The sequence below is a fragment of the Geotrypetes seraphini genome, chromosome 5 (assembly GCF_902459505.1).
Source record: "Geotrypetes seraphini chromosome 5, aGeoSer1.1, whole genome shotgun sequence".
Classification (NCBI taxonomy): domain Eukaryota; kingdom Metazoa; phylum Chordata; class Amphibia; order Gymnophiona; family Dermophiidae; genus Geotrypetes; species Geotrypetes seraphini.
In genome coordinates this window covers 102,905,232-102,925,764 of record NC_047088.1, presented here as the reverse complement: position 1 = coordinate 102,925,764, position 20,533 = coordinate 102,905,232, and the positions used below count along the sequence as shown (strand labels likewise).

The following is a 20,533-nucleotide window of genomic DNA, read 5'->3' as shown; positions in this document are numbered from 1 at the left end:
CGACTACCAAACGCTTGGTGAACACTCTTGGGGAGGCTGCCAGGCCGAAGGGAAGAACCCTGTATTGAAGATGGAGATTCCCCACCTTGAATCTGAGATATTTGCAAAAGTTTGGATGAACAGGGATGAGTATAAGCCTCTTTGAGATCCAGTGAGCACATCCAATCTCCCCGATCCATGAGGGAGTACAAGGTCGGTAACGAGAGCATGTGAAACTTCTCTTTGACCAGAAATTTGTTGAGGGCTCGAAGATCCAGAATGGGTCGCAAATCCCCCGTCTTCTTGGGCACCAGGAAGTATCTGGAGCAGAACCCCCGATTGTGCTGGGGAGGAGGGATCTCCTCCACCGCTCGAAGGCGAAGCAGTACCTGAGCCTCCTGAAGAAGAAGGGGGAGTTGCGAGGAACTGGAAAGACACTCTCTTGGAGGGTGATCTGGGGGCACTTGAATCAGGCGCAGAGAGTATCCCTCGCAGATGATGGTCAGAACCCATAGGTCTGATGTAATGTTTTCCCAACTGGAATAAAAAAAGGGAAAGATGACCTCCAATGGGCAGGGAAGAATTTGGATGCAAAGAAGTTGGAATGCTCAAGGCTGGACCGTCAAAAAGACGGAGCCGGTTTCGCAGGAGTAGGCGTCTGAGATTTCTGAGGACGTTGTTGTTGAGGCCGCCGAGGAGGAGGAAGAGAAAAAGCTGGAGTGGTTTTCATAGGATATCGGCGAGCAGGAGGTTTGTAAGCTCGAGTTGTAGAAGGTTTGGGCTTCGGCCGAAATAGGGAGGCAAAAGAGCGCTCATGTTCAGAAAGCCGTTTCGTGGCCGCCTCAATGGAATTGTCAAAAAGTTCATTGCCTTGACACAGTAAGTTGGCCAGACGATCCTGCAAGTTAGGGTCCATATCGACTATCCTAAGCCAGGCTAGACGACGCATGGCCACTGCAAAAGCCGAGACCCTAGAAGAAAGCTCAAACGCATCATAAGATGCCTGCAACATAAAAAGCCTCAACTGGGAAAGAGTTTGAAGGATCTGTTTAAATTCAGACAGACGGTGCTTGGACAAGTCTAGATAAAAGGATGGCAACAACTTCAAAAAATGGTTAAAGTAGGATGTAAAGACATAATTGTAATTTAATATCCTGTTCGCCATCATAGAATTTTGATACAGTCTACGACCAAATTTGTCCATAGTACGTCCTTCACGACCAGGAGGGACAGTTGCAGACACCTTAGATGGATGAGCTTTCTTAAGGGAGGATTCCACCACCAAAGATTGATGGGAAAGTTGCGACTTTTCAAAACCCTTACAGGGGACAGTACGATAACGTGACTCCAGTTTTGATGGAATAGCCGTGACCGAGTATGGTGTTTCCATATTACGGATGAAAGTCTACTTAAGCACCGGTGTCATGGGGAGCCGCAAAGTCTCCTTAGGAGGATGTGGAAGCTCCATGTCTGCCAAGTATTCTGGGGTATATTTTGAATCTGAGTGTAAATCTAAATGAAGAGCTTGACCCATATCATAGACAAATTTGGCAAAGGAAAACGATTTTGATGAAGAAGCTTCCTCAGGGGAGGCAGACCTGGAACTAGGGGCTACAGAATAAGAGGGCAAAGCCTCACGTGAATATTGTGACACCAGCTCCGACTCTACCCGCACTGTCACTGAAGAAGCCCCACTACCAGTTTGTGGTGGAGTAAAGGAATGTTTCCTTTTCAGACTCCTCGATGGAGATGTTCTCGGAGTCCGAGGGATAGAATACCTCGAAGCTGGAGGAGAAACATCCCGAAGTAAAGACCTTGAGGGAGGGGTCCTCGACCTCGAATGCCTCGAAGACACAGAAGAGGTAAGCTTCGTCTCAGAACGAGGAAGTTGCCTCGAAGAAACCTCTGAAGGCCTCGAGCTCTTTGAAGTAAGATGTCTCAACGGCTTCGCTCGATGCTTCGGACGAGGCAAAGAGGATCTCGAGGTAAGATCCGGCGAGGAATCAGAGGAAGAAACTCTTTTACGAGACCTGCCCCATGGATGGTGTATCAGGGTCTCAGGTTGCTGCTCAGGCTGGTCTACCCAAGGCAAGGTCGAAGAGGGGACCAACTGAGCCACAATGGAAGAAATTTGCGTAGTCAAGATGGACTTGAGCATATCCTCAAACATCGGCACCAAGACCAAAGGATTCTGTGGCACAGGTGCTCCCGTGCACTCCAAGGAGGGCGACCTCGGTTTAGAGTATTCCCGAGACTTGGAGGCACGTTTAGCAGAAGGTCTCGAGGATAGAGTGGCACCTGGAGCCCCGGGGAGCATGGAGAGAGACTCTGGTGGCTTCTTGGACATGATACCTGGAAAGGAAGCAGGAGATTTACCCCCAGACGCAGGCTTCGAGGACAAAATCAAAGAGGCCTTCAAGGCCGAGGACCCCGAGGTCTTCAAGGCCGAGGCCGAAGTAGGTGGCGTGAGCTTCGCACCCGAGGTTGTCCCCGATGACAAGGCCTTTGGTCCCGAAGGCGTCGAGACAGTCGGGTCCGAGGCTTTTTCAGGATCCATGTGAAACAGTTGAAGAAGCCTGTCACAGCGGCGGCGAAAAGCACGAGGCTGACGGGTTAGACAGCGATCACAATCCTCTGGACGATGACTGCCACCCAAACAAACCATACACCGACTATGAGGGTCAGTGATAGAAATCGTCCTGCCGCACTGGTAGCAACGTTTAAACCCGGTTACAGGCTGGGACATAGAAAAAAATAAAGTCCGTACCGGAAAAGTAGAGGGCCTAGGCCTAAGCCCTCAAAACCGGACGAAACAAAAATAAAGAAAAAGTATTTTTTTTTTTTTTTGGTAAACGAAAAAGAAAAAGGAATGAATCCGGAGCACAGCGACCAAAGAAAAAACTGTAGCCACGGTGAAGAGAAGGCAAATGCTGCAGAGCCAGAAGAACAAGTCTTCTCAGCTCCGCGGAAAACGAATAACTGAGGATCCTCACGGAGACGCACCCCCTAGTTCGGGTGGGAAGGCACGCGCACATGCGCGGTGCAGCACTCGAAAGCTCGAGATCTTCAAGCAAGTTTGCTTTCGAGGCTGTCCACTGCGGGGCTCCGTCGGTGACTCACCCATGTGTGAGAATATGCTGCCTGCTTTTCCTGGGATAACATCTCTTACAGATGGAGAAAACTGAAGAGGGGTTATGTTGAGAGGTACCAAGCTGTTGGGTGTAGAGACTGCAGGTTCAGATGAAGCAGAGATCCTTGACTCTGTGTAAGCAGAGAAGGAAAAAACAGGTAGAAGGTATGGCTCCCTGCTGCCGAGTTGAAGTAGAAGGGAGTACCAAGGTTGTCTTGGCCACAGAGGAGCAATTAGAATCATGGTGGCATGATCATTCTTCAACTTGACCAGAGTCTTGAGAATAAGAGGGAATGGATAGAGGAAGAGATTCGTCCATTCTAGAAGAAAAGCATCTGCCTCGAGGCGATGAGGAGCGTATATCCTAGAGCAGTTAGCAGTTGTGGGGAGCTGCAAAGAGGTCTATCTGAGGCATTCCCCACTGTGAAAAAATGTGATGAAGAGGGAATGAATGAAGTGTCCATTTGTGAGGTTGCAGTAGATGACTCAAGTTGTCCGCCAAGCAATTCTTCGCCCCTTGAATGTAGACAGCTTTGAGGAAGGTGTTGTGGCAGATTGCCCAGTCCCAAACCTTCAGAGCTTCTTGACAAAGGAAGGCAGACCCTGTCCCTCCCTGTCTGTTGACATAATACAATGCGACTTGGTTGTCCATCCGAATGAGGACTACTTGGTCGCGAAGCAGATGTTGAAAAGCATTGAGAGCTTTGAGGATCGCTCTGAGTTCCAACAGATTGATATGACACTGACAATCCGTACTGGTCCAGATGCCTTGAGTACAGAGACAATCGAAATGAGCGCCCCAAGCATAGGTCGAAGAGTCTGTCGTGAGGACCTTCTGATTGTGGGGCGTTTGAAAAAGCAAGCCTCTGGAAAGATTGGAAAAGAGCATCCACCAACGGAGAGACTGCTTCAATGAAGGAGTGACTGATAATGTGTTGAGAAAGAGGGTCACAAACTTGCGTCCATTGAGATGCCAGGGTCCACTGAGGAATTCTGAGGTGAAGTCTGGCAAAAGGAGTCACGTGTACTGTGGAGGCCATGTGTCCCAGAAGTACCATCATGTGTCTCGCCGAGATTGAAGAGCAGGAAGATACTGTATGACAGAGTTGAAGAAGAGCTTCCATTCGTTGTTGTGGAAGGAATGCTCCGAGTTGGACAGTGTCTAGAACAGTTCCAATGAATTGTAGATTCTGTGAGGGCTGAAGTTGAGATTTGGGAAAGTTGATTTCGAATCCCAAACTTTGTAGTCCGTTGGGTCGCTACAATAACCTCTTGAGATGTGGAATCTTTGATGAGCCAGTCATCGAGGTAGGGAAATACCTGAAGACCATGATTCCTTGGAGCTACTTCTACCACTACCAGGCACTTGGTGAACACTCTGGGAGACGAGGCCAGGCCGAAGGGTAGTACTCTGTATTGATAATGCAGATTCCCCACCTGAAATCTGAGGTATTGACAGGAGGCCGGATGAATGGGGATATGAGTGTAGGCCTCCTTGAGATTCAGAGAGCATAACCAGTCATTCTGCTCGAGAAGGGGATAAAGGGATGCCAGGGACAACATTCGAAACTTTTCTTTGACTAGAAATTTTTTGAGAGCCCCGAGATCCAGAATTGGCTGCAGATCGCCCATCTTCTTCAGAACAAGAAAGTTAACGGGAGTAAAACCCCCTGTTCTGCTGTTCCAAGGGAACTGGTTCAATGGCATGGAGACGAAGCAGAGCTTGAGCTTCCTGAAGAAGAAGGGCAGTCTGGGATGGATTGGAAGGATACTCTCTTGGAAGAAGCTCTGGTGGAATCTGAGATAAATGAAGAGAGTATCCTTCCCTGATGATGGAAAGTACCCAGAGTTTGGATGTAATTGTCGTCCATCGATGGTAAAAAAGATGGAGACGACCTCCTATAGGGGGAAAAGAAGACAGTCAGAATGGTGGAGGTTATGCTCTGTTTTTAAACATTCAAAAAGGCTGAGTAGCCTTAGGTGCAGCAGAAGGTTGAGGTTTTTGTTGATGCTGAGGCTGCTGTTTCTTTAGAGGAGGGCGATTATAAGGAACCATCCTCGGAGCAAATCGCCACTGATAGATAGGAGCAGGGCATGCAGGTTTGGCAGGAGCTAGCTTTTGCTTGGGTCTGACAACAGAAGCAAAGGATTTTTCACAGTCAGACAAGTTCTTGGTGGCTGCCTCGATGGATTCATCGAAGAGGTCATTGCCTTCACAAGGGATATTAGCCAAGCAGTCTTGAAGATTAGGGTCCATGTCAATGGTACCAAGCCAGGCAAGACGACGCATAGCTACAGAGCAAGCAGCTGCTCGGGCAAGGAAAAAACTTCTTCAAAACCCTTTAACAACCCCCCCTCCAAAAAAAAAAACATGTAGCACCGGCATGTCAGCCTCCTCTTCTGTGCTGGCCTTGAGCATGCGCACATTAAAGTAAGAAGAGGGCTCTGGGGAACTTCAGGTTGCGGCGGGGGGGGGGTGCCCAATGGTAGCGGGGGGTGCTCGCAAATCGAGGCGCGCTCAGTTTCCGAGGCGCCGATTTTGCGAATGTTTTGCTCGTCTTGCAAAACACTCACAAACCGGTGCACTCATAAACCGAGGTACCACTGTACAGCGAAAGACAAGACAATTAAAAAAAAAAAAAAGATCAGAGCAGATCAGAAAGACTCCTTCCAGTTTCAGGTTTATTTAAAAATTTGATATACCGCCTTATCAAAATTCAAAGCGGTTTTATATAATCTAAGAACAAAGTATAAAAAGAGCGTACATTAAAAAAAAAAATTACAGATAATGCTACAAACAATCAAATGCACTGACAAACATTAACTTACCGATACAGGATGGAAAAGGGCAGAAAAGAAAAACTGAAGTGGGCATCAGAGTGAAGGAAGAGGGATTCAAAAGCTGAAATGGATTCCTTCTGTACAGCTCATGATAACTGGGATATTATCTGTCTGTCCAGAATGGCACACCTATTGCATTAGAAAAGTGTATTTTGGACTTGAAAGATGTCAATAGTTGATATGCACAAAAGCTTACCTCTGAGAAGACTGTTGAGAATAATCTGGAAAAATGAGAAAAAACATTATTAATAACCAAATCTTAGAATTTATGTACAGCAGAATCTCAGCTAACTGGCAATCAATTAACCGGCACTCTCAACCAACCAGCAAAAAAAATTGCCGGGAGATGGTCAAAAATATATCTCCCGCACTCAAGACAACCTCCAAACCACCCCCCTCCAGTCTCCAAAGCAGCAGGAAGCCGCAAATCTCCCTCCCTCCAGCTCCAGAAGCAGCAGCCAATCCCAACAACCCTTCCCTCCCTTATCGAGGCAGTAGCTGGTGAACAAAGGAAGTGCCGTAAATAGGCTACTTCAAACCAGCCCTGGCAGGACCTGTCATCTGCAACATCACTTCCAACATAGCAGAAGAAAGGCCCCGACAGAGCTGGCCGGAAGCAGCCCGTTTACGGCACTTCTTCTGTTCACCGGCTGCCTACTGCTTAGGGGGTTGGAGTGGTGTTATCAAGAACGGTACCTGCTGTTTAGAGGGCCATAGGGAGGGAGGCGTGTTAGAAACAGTTGCTTGCTGCTACAGTATTTATTTTTTTACAGTAACTCTCAAGCAACCATTTTTCTGGCATCCACCAATCCCCATGGGTGCTGGATAGATGAAAGTCTACTGCAGGGGTGCCCAACGCGTCGATCGCGATCGACCGGTAGCTCAGGAAGGCAACATGAGTCGATCGCAGAGCCCATCCCGGGCTCTGTGATAGACTCGTGTTGCCGTCCCGATCTACCGGGCCTATCAGCCTTCCTCTCCCCGACGTCAAAGACACCGACGCCGGGCATTAGGCTGTTTTTGTCATTTCAGGGGGGGGGGGGGGGGTCGTGGTGGCGTGGCGGCGGCAGCAGCAACAGCCTGAAAAATAAATCATCCTGGCCCGGGTCGGTGTCATACTCCGGAACTTCTACCTCTTCCAGCAGCCCTCTCCCTTCTACCTGCTTCCGGCCACACCCCCTGCTCCGCGGCTCTCTCGGCAACTCAGAAGCAGCGATCGACACAAGCTTCTGACTTCGGGGCCTACCTTCTGCGAGTCCCACTTGTTTCAACTTCCTTTTACCACAAAGGTGGGACTCGTAGAGAAGACCTCGATGTCGGCAGCTTGTCTTGATCACCGCTGCTGACAAGTTGCTTAAGAGAGCCGCGGAGCAGGAGGGTTTTGCCAGGTGCAGGTAGAAGGGAGAGGGGCCAGATGCAGGACTCGTGGGTGAGGGAGCAGAAGAGAGAGAGAGAAAGAGAGAGGGGAGGGAAACAAAAGGAAATATTTCATACTGGGCTGGGCCGGAGTGGAGGGAGGGTGGAAAAATTCTGGCTACAGGATGCATTAACAAAGGAAAAGGGGGGAAAGCTGAAAATGGAGATAGTGACACAAAGAAGAGAAAGAGTAAGCAGGACCTACTGAATAAGGATAGAGATACAGAGGGGACATGAAGAAGAGGTGAAACAGAGACATAGAAATAATGCTGAAAAAGTGTGTGGGGGGAGATAAAGACATTGAAAGGGTAAATGGTGAACATGGGGTAAAGACAAGGACAGAGACAAATGAAGATTCTGAAAAAGTGGTGAGATAGGGATATAGATGAGATGGACACAAAGAAGGGTGATGCTGGAAAATAGGTGGAATGGTAATTCTGACAGACACAGAAGGGAAATGCTGAATCAAGGAGAGATGGGGCTCAGGCTGGATGGAATGAGGAGAAATGCCTTGTTGGCCTGGAACTTCCTCTCCTACGTCAGAATTGACATCAGGGAGCAGAATGCTGGTCAGCGCGACGCTTCTGAAGGGAAAGCTTGGGACGGCGGTGGCTTGGGGGCTGTTCCCCGATGGCGGTGGCAGCAAACCGAGTGGCTTGGGGGAGGGCACGGAAAAGAAAGAAAGGGGGCAGACAGGGAGACAGAAAGAAAAAGTTGGGAGAGAGAATGAGGTCTGGAGGAGAGGAAACATATAGGAGGCTGAAAGAAAGGAAGAAAGATTGGATGCATAGGCAGAAGAAGAAAGTGCAACCAGAGACTCATGAAATCACCAAACAGCAAAGGTAGGAAAAATGATTTTATTTTCAATTTAGTGATCAAAATGTGTCTGTTTTGAGAATTTATATCTGCTGTCTATATTTTGCACTATGGCTCCCTTTTACTAAACCGCATAGCGTTTTTAAGCGCAGGGAGCCTATGAGCATTGAGAGCAGCGCGAGGCATTCAGCGTAACTCCCTGTGCTAAAACCTACTATTGTGGTTTAGTAAAAAGGGAGGGGGTGTATTTGTCTATTTTTGTATTTTGTTACTGAGGTGACATTGCCTAGAGTCATCTGCCGTGACCTCTTTGAAAAAACCCGGAATATGAATAATTAACATTTTCTCTGCCTTTCAGTGTGCTTTGTGGTTTTTTTTTTTAATTTTATTGTTGGTAGATCATTTTGACTTAGTCATTATAAAAGTAGCTCACAAGCCCATAAAGTGTGGGCACCCCTGGTCTATTGCATTTAAGATTTTTTCCCCTTATAAGAAAAAAATACTTAGTACATAATACCATTATATGAAAAAAAATTTAAGCAATTTAGAAGGTATCTTAAATATGAAGAATAATCTGGCAGCTAACATTGGAAGCAGAATTTTACAAATGCTTGAAATATAGGAAGTAGCATAGCAGGCATCGGAAGCCGAGTAAAACATCAAATGGGAAAGCTCAAGTGTAACGCACTAAAATCATCTACTGAAAATTATAGAAAGCCTAAGAGGAAAAAAAGACCTGGAAAAAGCCAACATTCTGGAAGCAGTCAAGCTTGAATGGCTCATATTAGACCGGGATTTTATCTAGAACAGTGGTCTCAAACTCAAACGCTTTGCAGGGCCACATTTTGGATTTGTAGGTACTTGGAGGGCCTCAGAAAAATAGTTAAATGTCTTATTAAAGAAATGACAATTTTGCATGAGGTAAAACTCTTTATAGTTTATAAATCTTTCCTTTTGGCTAAGTCTTAATAATAATATTGTAATTTATAGCTAAAGAGACATATGACCAAGAAACTGTTTTATTTTACTTTTGTGATTATGATACACACACCGAGGGCCTCAAAATAGTACCTGGTGGGCCGCATGTGGCCCCCGGGCAGCGAGTTTGAGACCACTGATCTAGAACAAGCTGACATTTTACAAACTAGAGACTAACAATTTACTGTGGCATAAAGATTTCACAAGGTGAGTTCTTGTCCTTCAAAATTTATACATCATTAAATTGATTAGTCTGTACAAAATGCCATAAAGCTACATCAGTTTTGCCCTGCATATTAATTTAACTGATCCTTTAGAACAGGGCTGCCCAAGTCCGATCCTCGAGATCTACTGGCAGGCCAGGTTTTCAGGATATCTACAATGAATATAAGAGAGATTTGCCTGCACTGCCTTCTTGGGATGCAAATCTCTCTCATGCATGTTCATTGCGGATTTCCTGAAAACTTGGTCTGCCAGTAGATCTCGAGGATCGGACTTGGGCAGCCCTGTTCTAAAGGATCAGTTAAATTAATATGCAGGGCAAAATTGATGTAGCTTTATGGCATTTTGTACAGACTAATCAATTTAATGATTTTGAAGGACAAGAACTCACCTTGTGAAAGCTTTATGCCACAGTAAATTGTTAGTCTCTAGTTTGTAAAATGTCAGCTTGTTCTAGATCAGTGGTCTCAAACTCACGGCCCCGCCAGGTACTATTTTAAGGCCAAGTTTTCAGGAAATCTGCAATGAACATGCATGAGAGAAATTTGCATCCCAAGAAGGCAGTGCAGGCAAATCTCTCTTATATTCATTGTAGATATCCTGAAAACATGGCCTGCCAGTAGATCTTGAGGACCGGACTTAGGCAGTCCTGCTTTAGAAGCTTTAATCTTTAGCTAAAATGCTTAAGCAAGAACCACCAGACTGAGGGCTAGATGCACAAAACATGGTCATTAACACAGTGTGAGTCGCTGTTGGCCAGTTTTTTGGGCCAACTCTGGAACAGCAATCGATGTTCCAAAGAGTTTTCATGCAAATGGTTTGCACAGAAGTTCACCATAATCCCGTCAGCAAATGAAACATCTGCATCCAGATCCCTCAGATCAGGGAGCTAGAGTAGTGTTCAACCTTTTTACACCTATGGACCGGCAGAAATAAAATAATTATTTTGTGGACTGCCACACTACCAAGACTGAAATTTAAAAACCTCTTTCCACTCCATCCCCGTGAGCTCGGTCCCCACAAACCATCTGATCCCATCCATAGTTATGATTTTATATAAAAAGAAACAATATTCTGTATAACTGTTATTTTATAAATACAAAAAATACAGAGCAAGGATCAACAAAACCCATCTCCCCTTCCCTTCACATATATCCCCTCTACTATCAAGAAAACTGAATAAGCCAAATTATTACAGAATGCTACACAGAAATATCATGCTAACAGAATCAGGGCTGTGGAGTCTGAGTCGAGGAGTCAGAGGAAATTTCGGGTCCCTGGAGTTGGAGTCGGAGTCAGAAATACAAAAAACTGAGGAGTCTTGAGTCGGAACATTTATCTACCGACTCCATTTTTGAACTTGGCATACCAATCACGAGCGATTCTTTCAGCTATAGCACCCACTATATACACAGCACAAATGTTGCGAGTAACTTCTGCGGCCTTAGAACCTCGATTAAAAGCAAAAAGAAGGTGGTGTCGAAAATGCTCATTTCTCTCAACTTGACATTCCATTTTAACGATCTGAAAATTAACCAGTGCTGTGGAGTCGGAGGAAATTGAATGTAGCGTTGATGCGGTATACAAACCTAAAGTTTAGTTTAGTTTAGTACCTGGAGTCGAGTCAGAGTCTGAAGTACAAAAAACTGAAGAGTCGGAACATTTATCTACCGACTCCACAGCCCTGAACAGAATACAACAGTCACACATGACAGAAATAGTGTTAGGGGAATGCAACTAGGGCAACTGTCCCCTGGTCAGAGAGAGCCTTAAGCCAGCTGAAGCTAAAGCAGCACTGCCTGGCCTTTGCAGTCCCCAGTTATGTCTAACACCAGCTCTAGAGATAAAATTGTTTTTTTCTACCTTTTGTAGTCTCTGGTTCTGCTTTCATCTTCTTTTCACTCTCTTCATTCCAGCGTCTACCCTCTCTGTCTCTTCATTCCAGCATCTGCCCCTTCCATCCACTGTCTTCCCTTTCCCCCTTCCATATGGCATCTGCCTTCTTTCTATGCCCTTCTCCCCTTTCCATCCAGCCTGCGCCCCCTTCTCTCATTTTTATATGATTCATTCCAGCTTCACTGCTCTCTTCATTTTTATCTCTCCTACACCAGATCTAGTATCTTTGTCCCTCTCTCCTTATTTTTCTGCTGACCCCCTTCCCAGCATCAATTTCTCTTTCACATTCCCGTCTCTCCTCTTTCCCTCATCTGATCTCGATTCCGTCCTGACCCCTTCCCCTCCTCTAATCTCCCTGCCAGCTGTTTCCTTCCTTTTTTTCCTCCTCCCCTGTCCAGCAGTACTCCTTCTCCCTTCCCTCCTCCCCAACAGTAATTCTCTTCCCTTCCCTCCTCCCCTCCCAGCAGCATCTCTCCTTCTCCCTCCAGGTCTAGCGAAAGAGGCCAAATACCGACCATGCAACAAACCACAAGCCAGAGACTCAGAGCCATCCCTATACCGAGATGGGTGCAGGTATGTTCTCTATGGAGGGGAGTCAGGCGGAAAAAGACCCCACAGTGAACGTGAAGCCATCTGGAGTTGAGGGGTTTCCGTCAACTCCTTCGGAGGTTACTCTGCTGGACATTTGGGGAATTCTCCAAAGAATGGATGGAACAGTACAGAAGTCGGCCCAAGAAATGACAGAATTAGTAAGGAAGATGGACTCTATCCAAGACTGTTGAAAACTTGAAAACTGATAATGAAGGAAAATTTAAAGTGGTAAATGAAGATATAACATTAAAATCAGCAGTTGATAGTTTGATTAAAGATAAACTGGTGGTTCACAGAGAAATTGAACATGTAGAAAATTTTAAAAGGAGGCTTAACTTGCGCCTGTTAAATTTCCCAAAGACATCGGCAATATCAGCAGTTGAAATATTTATAAAGTAGTTAGTTCAAAATTTAAACTTCATTCCCAAAGCTATTCCTCCATTGAATAAGATTTACTATCCGCCTTTGTCTAAGAAGAAAAAGCATGGGAACAAAGTTGAAACACAGAATCAGATTCAGCAAGCTCAAGTTACTATGGATTTGGATAATTTATCAGCGATATTGAAGACAACTACCTCAATAATTGGAGAGCGACATTGCTTGTCTTTCACACTTCCTTGAGTTTCTTTATTTACATCAGGGAAAGCCATATACGTTGTCCCAAGAAAGGAATTTGTGTTTTCCAAAAATAAGATCATAAGAATTTGCCGCTGCTAGGTCAGACCAGTGGTCCATCGCGCCCAGCAGTCCGCTCACGCGGTGGCTCACGGGTCAAAGACCAGTGCCCTAAACGAGACCAGTCCTACTTGCATTGTTCTGGTTCAGCAGGAACATGTCCAACCTTGTCGAATCCCTGGAGGGTATTTTCCCCTATAACAGATTCCGGAACAGCATTCCAGTTCTCTACCACCGAATTTAAGTCTTTTACAAAAAAAAAACAAAAACCAAGCTATATTGAAAGACTGGCAAATCAGCAGCAATCCTATCAGAAAATGGAAAAGAATTGGGAAGGCTGGAGACGTTGAACAGGCTTTGCTGCTATGGTTTGCTGAAGCTAGAAGTCGACAACTGCCAATCAGTAAACCTCTGCTGATGGAGAAAGCAGCATAGTTATCTGAAGAACTGGGCGTAGATGACTTCAAAGCTACAAACGGATGGTTAGAGAGGTGGAAAGTTTGTAACGGCATAAAATTTAAGAAGCAGCATGGTAAAAAACAGGACGCGGATGAGTCTGGTGCAGAAAGATGGGTCATGGAAGTGTTGCCATCAGTCATTGGTGGATATGAACCATGTGACATTTTCAATTCCAATGAGACGGACCTATACTGGCGTGCCATCCCTGACTGAACACTGGCTTTCAAATGCAGGGAAACTGTTGGCTTCAAGGTGCCAAAAGAATGACAGTGCTTCAAAAACATTAAACGCCTGCTTGTTGAATAGGAAAGCAACAAAAAAGCATGGATGATGGCAACACTGTGGATTGGTTGCAGAAGCTTGACAATCTGATGAGAAGGCATAGAAGGCACATTGTAATAATAACAGTTTATATACCGCAGGACAAGATTAAAAGAAGGTACAAATTGATTGAACTTAAGAGGTGAAAGAAAGTGGTTAATAGGTCAAGAGAACCATTATTGAGAAGAGATGTACGGGTCAACTGTCTAGATATTTCAGGAACAGATATGTTTTTAGGCGCTTCCTGAATTCCTCATAAGTAGTGGGCGAGAGCAATTGTTCTAGATCTTTACCCCATAATGCTGCCTGATGTGAGAGAAGGTGTTGATTGTGTTTTTTCAGTTTACATCCTCTAACTGGGGGGGAAACGAAGGTCGAATGTGAGCTTCTCTTGTGTCTGTTGGCTGAGAAGGAGAAAAGGTCAGTTATGTATTTAGGGGCTAGTCCGTATAATACTTTGAAGCAGAGGCAGGCGAACTTCTTTATGTGTATTGATTCTTTGTGAACCATTGCAAGATAAGTTGATTTTAGTAGAGTAGAATGCTTTATGTTTGTCTTTTATCAGTTGCTTGCAGATTTTTATGTTAGCTCTCCATTTGTTACGGTCTGCCAATTCTCCTGTTTTTTTCCCAAATTCTTTCCAGTCGTCTAGCTAGTTGTTTCATTTTTAGAAGTTCGGTGTCAAACCATTTGTTATATTTATTTGCGCTGCTTTTGCTATTACGTTTAGGGGCAATTTTATCTAAAATGGATGTGCTGGTTGTCATCCAGTGATCTCAGAAATCGACTCCTTCATCTATCTCCACTTGCAGTTCATATTGTGACCAGTATTCTTCTGGATTAATATAACCTCTTGTGTGATCTCTTTTTATCATTTTAGATTTTCAATGTGACCAGATTAACTTGAAATAATAAGTGTTATCCCAGGACAAGCAGGCATGATATTCTCACATGTGGGTGACGTCATCTACGGAGCCCCGATGCGGAAGCATTTTCAAGCAAACTTGATTGAAGATTTAAGTTTGCTCTGCTGCTCCACGCATGCGTGCCTTCCTGCTCCACTAGGGGGTGCATCCCCTTGTGGTCTCCAGTTCAAAATTTTCCGCGAGCCTAGAAGCCGTGTTTTTTAGGCTCTGCCCCAACTGCCTTCTAGCACCGCGATTTTTTCTTGTTTTTTCACGATTAAGTCACTGTGCGCGAATTCTTTACCTTTTTATTTGATTCCTGCTTCGTTTTCGACGACCCGGAGGCTTCCGGGTCCCCGTAGCCGCGTGGCTAATCGAGCCGCGGCTACTTTCGATTTAATGTCCCGGCCTTTGACCGGCTTTAAAAAGTGCACCCGGTGCGAACGGCTTCTTTCTCTCACAGATCCGCATCGCCGGTGCATCCTCTGTCTGGGGGCGGCTCATCCAACCGACTCCTGCCCCCAGTGCGCTAATTTCCAAAACCGGGCCCTCCGCCAAAGAAAAGCCCGCATGGCGGACCTCTTCACCCCGGACCAACCCTCCACCTCGGCCTCGAGGTCGGCCCCGGCCTTGACCTCGGCCCCGGATACCTCGGCATCGCCTCGAGACTCGACCCCGAAGTCCTCGGGACAACAGAAAGCCTCGGCCCCGGGTAAGTCCCCTCTTCCCTCTTCAGGTTCTGTAACAGCGAAGAAGCCAGCCTCGGGGACAACGTCAACGCATGGCGGAAGCCCCATGCTTACAGCCCCGACTAAGCCCTCCAAGCCTTCGGGCCGTGCCTCCACCACACGGGAATACTCTGATACGAGGTTGCCCCCGGTGGAGCGCACCGAGGCAGTGGACATGCCTTCGATGCTGTCCGTGCCCGTCTTCCAGGACCTACTCCGAGCGATGATCACGTCGGAGCTGTCCGCTGCAATGACCCAGTTTCAATCGGCCTCGACCTCGAATATGCCAGACCAGCCTGAGCCTCGCACCGAACAACCTCGAGGAAAGGTGCGCAATCCTCGCCGCATCCCATCCTCCTCGGACTCCTCGCCGAGGCGCCCGAGACGTTCCCCCTCCGCAGACCGCCAAGGGGCAAAACGTCGGGCTCTAAAACGACAGAAACCTCGAACCGCCGTGCCTCCAAGAAGGCCCGAGGTTCACCAACTCTACGAGGCCGTTCTCCCACACCTCGTACGGGACCACTAAGGGTGGCTGAGTTATCACTCTCCAACCCGCGCATCCTCCGAACTCCCCCTCGGACGTATTCTCCGAGGGAGTCCGGATCGAGGTCACCAATCCGACATCGATCGGTACCCCTAACCCCAGCATCGTCTCCGAGGGGCTCCTCGAGACGCCGAAGATCGACAACCCCGGAACACTCTCACAGTGCTTCCCCAGCCTCGGAGCATGGATCAGAGCATGAACCTCGATACTCGAGGGAAGCCTCCCCATCCTTCTCCACCCAACGAAGGTCTCGTTCCCCGACCCCACACGGGGCCCCGGGGACATCTCGCCCATCCTTCACTCGCTTTGTCCAAGACATGGGCCACGCATTGGACTTAGACCTCCAGTCCGACTCCAGATACTCTAAGGAGTACCTGGCGGAGCTGGATATGCCATCACTGCCCAGAGAGTCCCTTCGCTTACCACCTAACCCGGTACTCCAACAGGCCTTCTTCAGGAACCTGGAGACCCCCTACATGGTCATGGCCGTACCCTCCAAAATGGAGGCCAAGTACCGCACAGTACCTTACCCGGGATTCGAGCAACCACAGCTCTCCCACCAATCGCTGCTAGTAGAATCCTCCTTGAAAAAGGCTCACCCGTCCCGGGTCTCAGCAGCGGTCCCCCCAGGCCGAGAAGGCTGAACCCTGGACAAGTTTGGCAGGAGACTATACCAAAACGCAATGATGGCCTCTAGGGTGCAAAGCTACACTTTCACCTTCACATCCTACCTCAAACACCTCATTGGACTATTGAGAGCCTTTGAGACTGACCTACCGACCTCCCGGCAAGGAACGTTCGGCTTGCTTTTAGAGTCCCTCTCCAACCTGCGCCTTCATCTATTCCACGCGGCCTACGATGGCTTCGAACTCTCCTCCAGAGAAGCAGCCTTCGCTATCGCCATGCGCCGACTAGCTTGGCTGCGCCTGGTCGACATGGACCCCAACTTACAGGACCGTTTGGCTAACCTCCCCTGCGTGGGAAAGGAATTGTTCGATGACACTATCGAGGCGGCCACAAAGCGCCTCTCCGAACATGAACGCTCGTTTGCCTCCCTTGTCCGGCAAAAGCCCAAATCGCCAGCGTCCAGGCCGTATAGGGCCCCTCCGCGCCGCTACCCACAAAAGTCCACCCCTGTCTTCTCGCGGCCCCCACCCAGGCGGCCGCAAGCCCACCACAGGGCCATGCCCAAGTCCCAACCGCCTGCGACCACCAAACCATCCCCGTCCTTTTGACGGGACACGCGGAAGGGGGCGGGCCTGGAAGGGAAAGCCCTCTCGCTCCATCCCTTAGTCACTCGCTTCATGAAGGGTCTGCTGAACGTCCACCCCCCTCTCAAACCCCCCCCCGGTGGTTTGGGACCTTAACGTGGTTCTGGCTCAACTAATGAAACCTCCATTTGAACCCCTAGACAAATGCCATCCAAAATTCCTCACTTGGAAGATAATTTCCCTACTCGCGCTCACGTCCGCACGGCGGGTTAGTGAGCTACAAGCTCTGGTAGCGGACCCACCCTTCACGGTATTCCATCACGACAAGGTGGTACTCCGCACCCATCCAAAGTTCCTACCTAAAGTAGTGTCTGATTTCCATCTCAATCAGTCCATTGTCTTACCTGTGTTTTTTCCCAAGCCCCACTCTCACCCTGGAGAAGTGGCGCTCCACACTCTTGACTGCAAAAGAGCGTTGGCCTTTTACCTCCAACGCACTCAGCCACACCGGAAAGTCCCACAACTGTTTCTGTCCTTCGACCCAAACCGGTTAGGCCACCCAGTTTCCAAACGCACCTTGTCCAACTGGTTGGCCGATTGCATCTCCTTTTGCTACGCTCAGGCTGGTCTCGCGCTGCATGGTCGAGTAACGGGACACAAAGTCCGAGCGATGGCAGCCTCCGTAGCGTTCCTCAGGTCCACACCTATTGAGGAAATCTGCAAGGCTGCCACGTGGTCTTCGGTTCATACCTTCACCTCCCACTACTGTCTGGACTCACTGTCCAAAAGCGATGGCCGGTTCGGCCAATCGGTACTGCGAAATCTATTTGCTTAAATTGCCAACTTCCCTCCATCCCTCTTCAGTAAGCTTGGAGGTCACCCACATGTGAGAATATCATGCCTGCTTGTCCTGGGATAAAGCACAGTTACTTACCGTAACAGGTGTTATCCAGGGACAGCAGGCATATATTCTCACAACCCACCCACCTCCCCGAGGTTGGCTTCTTTGCTAGTTAAGTGAACTGGAGACCACGAGGGGATGCACCCCCTAGTGGAGCAGGAAGGCATGCATGCGTGGAGCAGCAGAGCAAACTTAAATCTTCAATCAAGTTTGCTTGAAAATGCTTCCGCATCGGGGCTCCGTAGATGACGTCACCCACATGTGAGAATATATGCCTGCTGTCCCTGGATAACACCTGTTACGGTAAGTAACTGTGCTAAATGGTCAGACCAAATATCGTGACACCAGGTGCCTTTAGGTAGAGAGATGACGGGGTCTAGGATATCCTTTGTGGACATGGCTACCACATCTAAATGATGGCCTTTTTCATGTGTTTGTGTGGGCACAGGAAGGTTGTAGTTAAGTAGGGATAGAAAGTTTTTAAATTATTTCGCGTCTGTATTTTCCTCTTCATCTAGGTGTATGTTTATGTCACCTGCGATGATATTGTAGGAAGGATCAATTGAGTTATGTAGGACAAATTCGCAGAAGTCCTCTTTGGCGGGACATAGAATAATCTGCAAGATAAGGATTCTTCTAGTTGATTGTTACTGATTTTACAGGCTAAAATTTCTAGTTGATTGGTCACTTTGGAATCCAATAGTTCGAACTCAAATCCTTCTTTAAGAATAATTGCTAATCCTCCTCCTTTTTTTCCCTCACGGTTTAACGTAAGGATTTTAAAATTATCTGGTAGGAGATCAATTATTATTGGATCATCTTCAGACAATAGCCATGTTTCGGTTAGAAAAAGGCAGGCTATTTGCTTGCTGATGATCCAAACTTTAATTAGGAAAGCCTTATTCCTGACAGATCTAGTGTTGATATGCGCAGGGAATAGGTGTGGATGAGATAGGTTTGATAGAAGTAGTGGTTCTGATAGGTTTTACTTCCCTTATTCTTTTTTTAAGGGTTCGTTGATGTCTTCTTTTATTTGAGATAACATTAATGCGATTTATTATGTCTTCTTGTGGGTTGATGATGTGCATGATTGATAGATCAGGGTAGTGGATTGATTGTAATTGTGGGTAGAGTGAGTTAACATCTTTGATGCTACCGCTTATCAGATACATCAATAAGATCAGTAGGAGATTCATGTTTGCAGTGTAGTGTGCTTCTTCCTGTCGCAAAACCTGTGTAAGTTTCCCTAAAATTCTCAATTTATAGTTTGTATGGTTGTTAGGCAGATTGATATAGTTCTTAAGATGACTCAAGTGGATATAGTTCTTAAGATATAGTTAGAAGTTGGTAGTGGTGGTTCAGTTGGGGGAGTTCACTATCGCAACTTGCAATTCAACTTGAGACATACATATGTCTAAGACATGTGTTAAAGTCATTCCTGCGTCTAATATGTGGTCTAATGTATGTGTCTAGAGCAGTGATGGCTAACCTTTTTGAGCCCGAGTGCCCAAACTGCCGCACAAAACCAAAGAATTTCCTCAAAGTGCCAGCACGTCAATTAAACCTTAATAACAAGATTTTAGTATCTAAAAACTCTTTATAAAGTTGCCTGAACTATGTAACATCATTTTTAAAGGTTGGAATCTTTGTATTGTCAGAGAATCAATTTGATTCACAATCCTTTGGTTTTCATTTCAATTTATTGGCAATTTATAATGTTTTAATGATTTCATTCAATTTAATGAATTTAGGAAGAATTTGATTCAGTTACACAATATATTTTAAATGTATTATTCACATAACATGTCAAATGTATCCTGAGTAAAAAAAAAAGACAAACTTCTTAAAACTGTTAACTGTGTCAAGACTCGGTGTGTATTCCCAAAGAGTCTATACATGTTTTTTTGTAAAATTTACAATCAAATTTGAAAATAGTTAAATCATTACATTTCTAATAATATGATGTAAAGAAAACAAAAGAGCTTTTAATTAAACCAACAGTTTGTATTTGAAATTCCAGATTGGAATACAACAGGGCCATGTAAAGTCCCTTTTTTAAATAACATCTTTAAATAATATTTAAATAACTTAGAAAGTGTCTTAACTGCAAACTGAAAACACTGCTTCATGTAAACATATGCATTGGGCATGCTCTGAAAAAAATTAATGTGATTTTTGTTGTTGTATGCATGCTGATAACTTGTCAATCCTTGGCTCATAGTGCGTTAATTTCAGAGCAACACATGCAGCACTCATGTCATCCGTTAATCTGTTTCTAGCATCAGATTTTATATGATTCAAAGCCGAAAACAGCTGCTCACAAGCATAGGATGACCCAAACAAAGTAAGAAGAGCAATCCCAAGTGCTTTCATGGACTTAAAATTGTCTGGCAGAGAATTCCACGCTTTTAGGATTTCATTTTCAGAACTGCTAGCAGTGATTTCATTTGTCACCCTTTCACACTCAATACGTTCAAGAGCCGCACGCAGGTCATTGAATTTACTTTTCCAGATAGAGCTTTCTTGAAATTCCAGTAGCTCCATTTCCAAATTTTGAATATCCAACCACTGTAAGCAGGAAAGATCAAGATCTTCAAAAGTGGACTTTTCTGGGGAAGTTATAAATGAAAGGGTTGTCTCCATCTTACGGAACTGAGAAAATCTTTTACTAAAATTCTCCTTTGCTTCGGCTACAATGGTGGAATATGCTTTGTGGATTTCCTGGTGTTTTTTTATGACTGTCCACAAATGTTGTAGAATTATCCAAATGTATTTTTAGGTTGGGAAAATATTTTAGCTGTCCACTCTCAAGGTCTTTTTCAAAAACATGCAATTTTCTCTCAAAAGCTTTGATGTCACTAAACATGCTTTCTGCTGTTTTTCCCATGCCTTGTAATTTTTTGTTTAGTACATTAAAGTG

General features: G+C 46.1%; 1 protein-coding gene across 1 annotated transcript in view; it reads right to left on the bottom strand.

Annotated features, from left to right (window-relative positions):
* FUS (FUS RNA binding protein) overlaps nt 1–20,533 on the bottom strand; it is a 225,658-nt gene that overhangs the window by 198,960 nt on the left and 6,165 nt on the right. Inside the window, exon 2 of the mRNA XM_033944416.1 lies at nt 6,147–6,171. Within this exon, the coding sequence (XP_033800307.1) occupies nt 6,147–6,171 (25 nt within the window). The remainder of the gene's footprint in view (nt 1–6,146; nt 6,172–20,533) is intronic.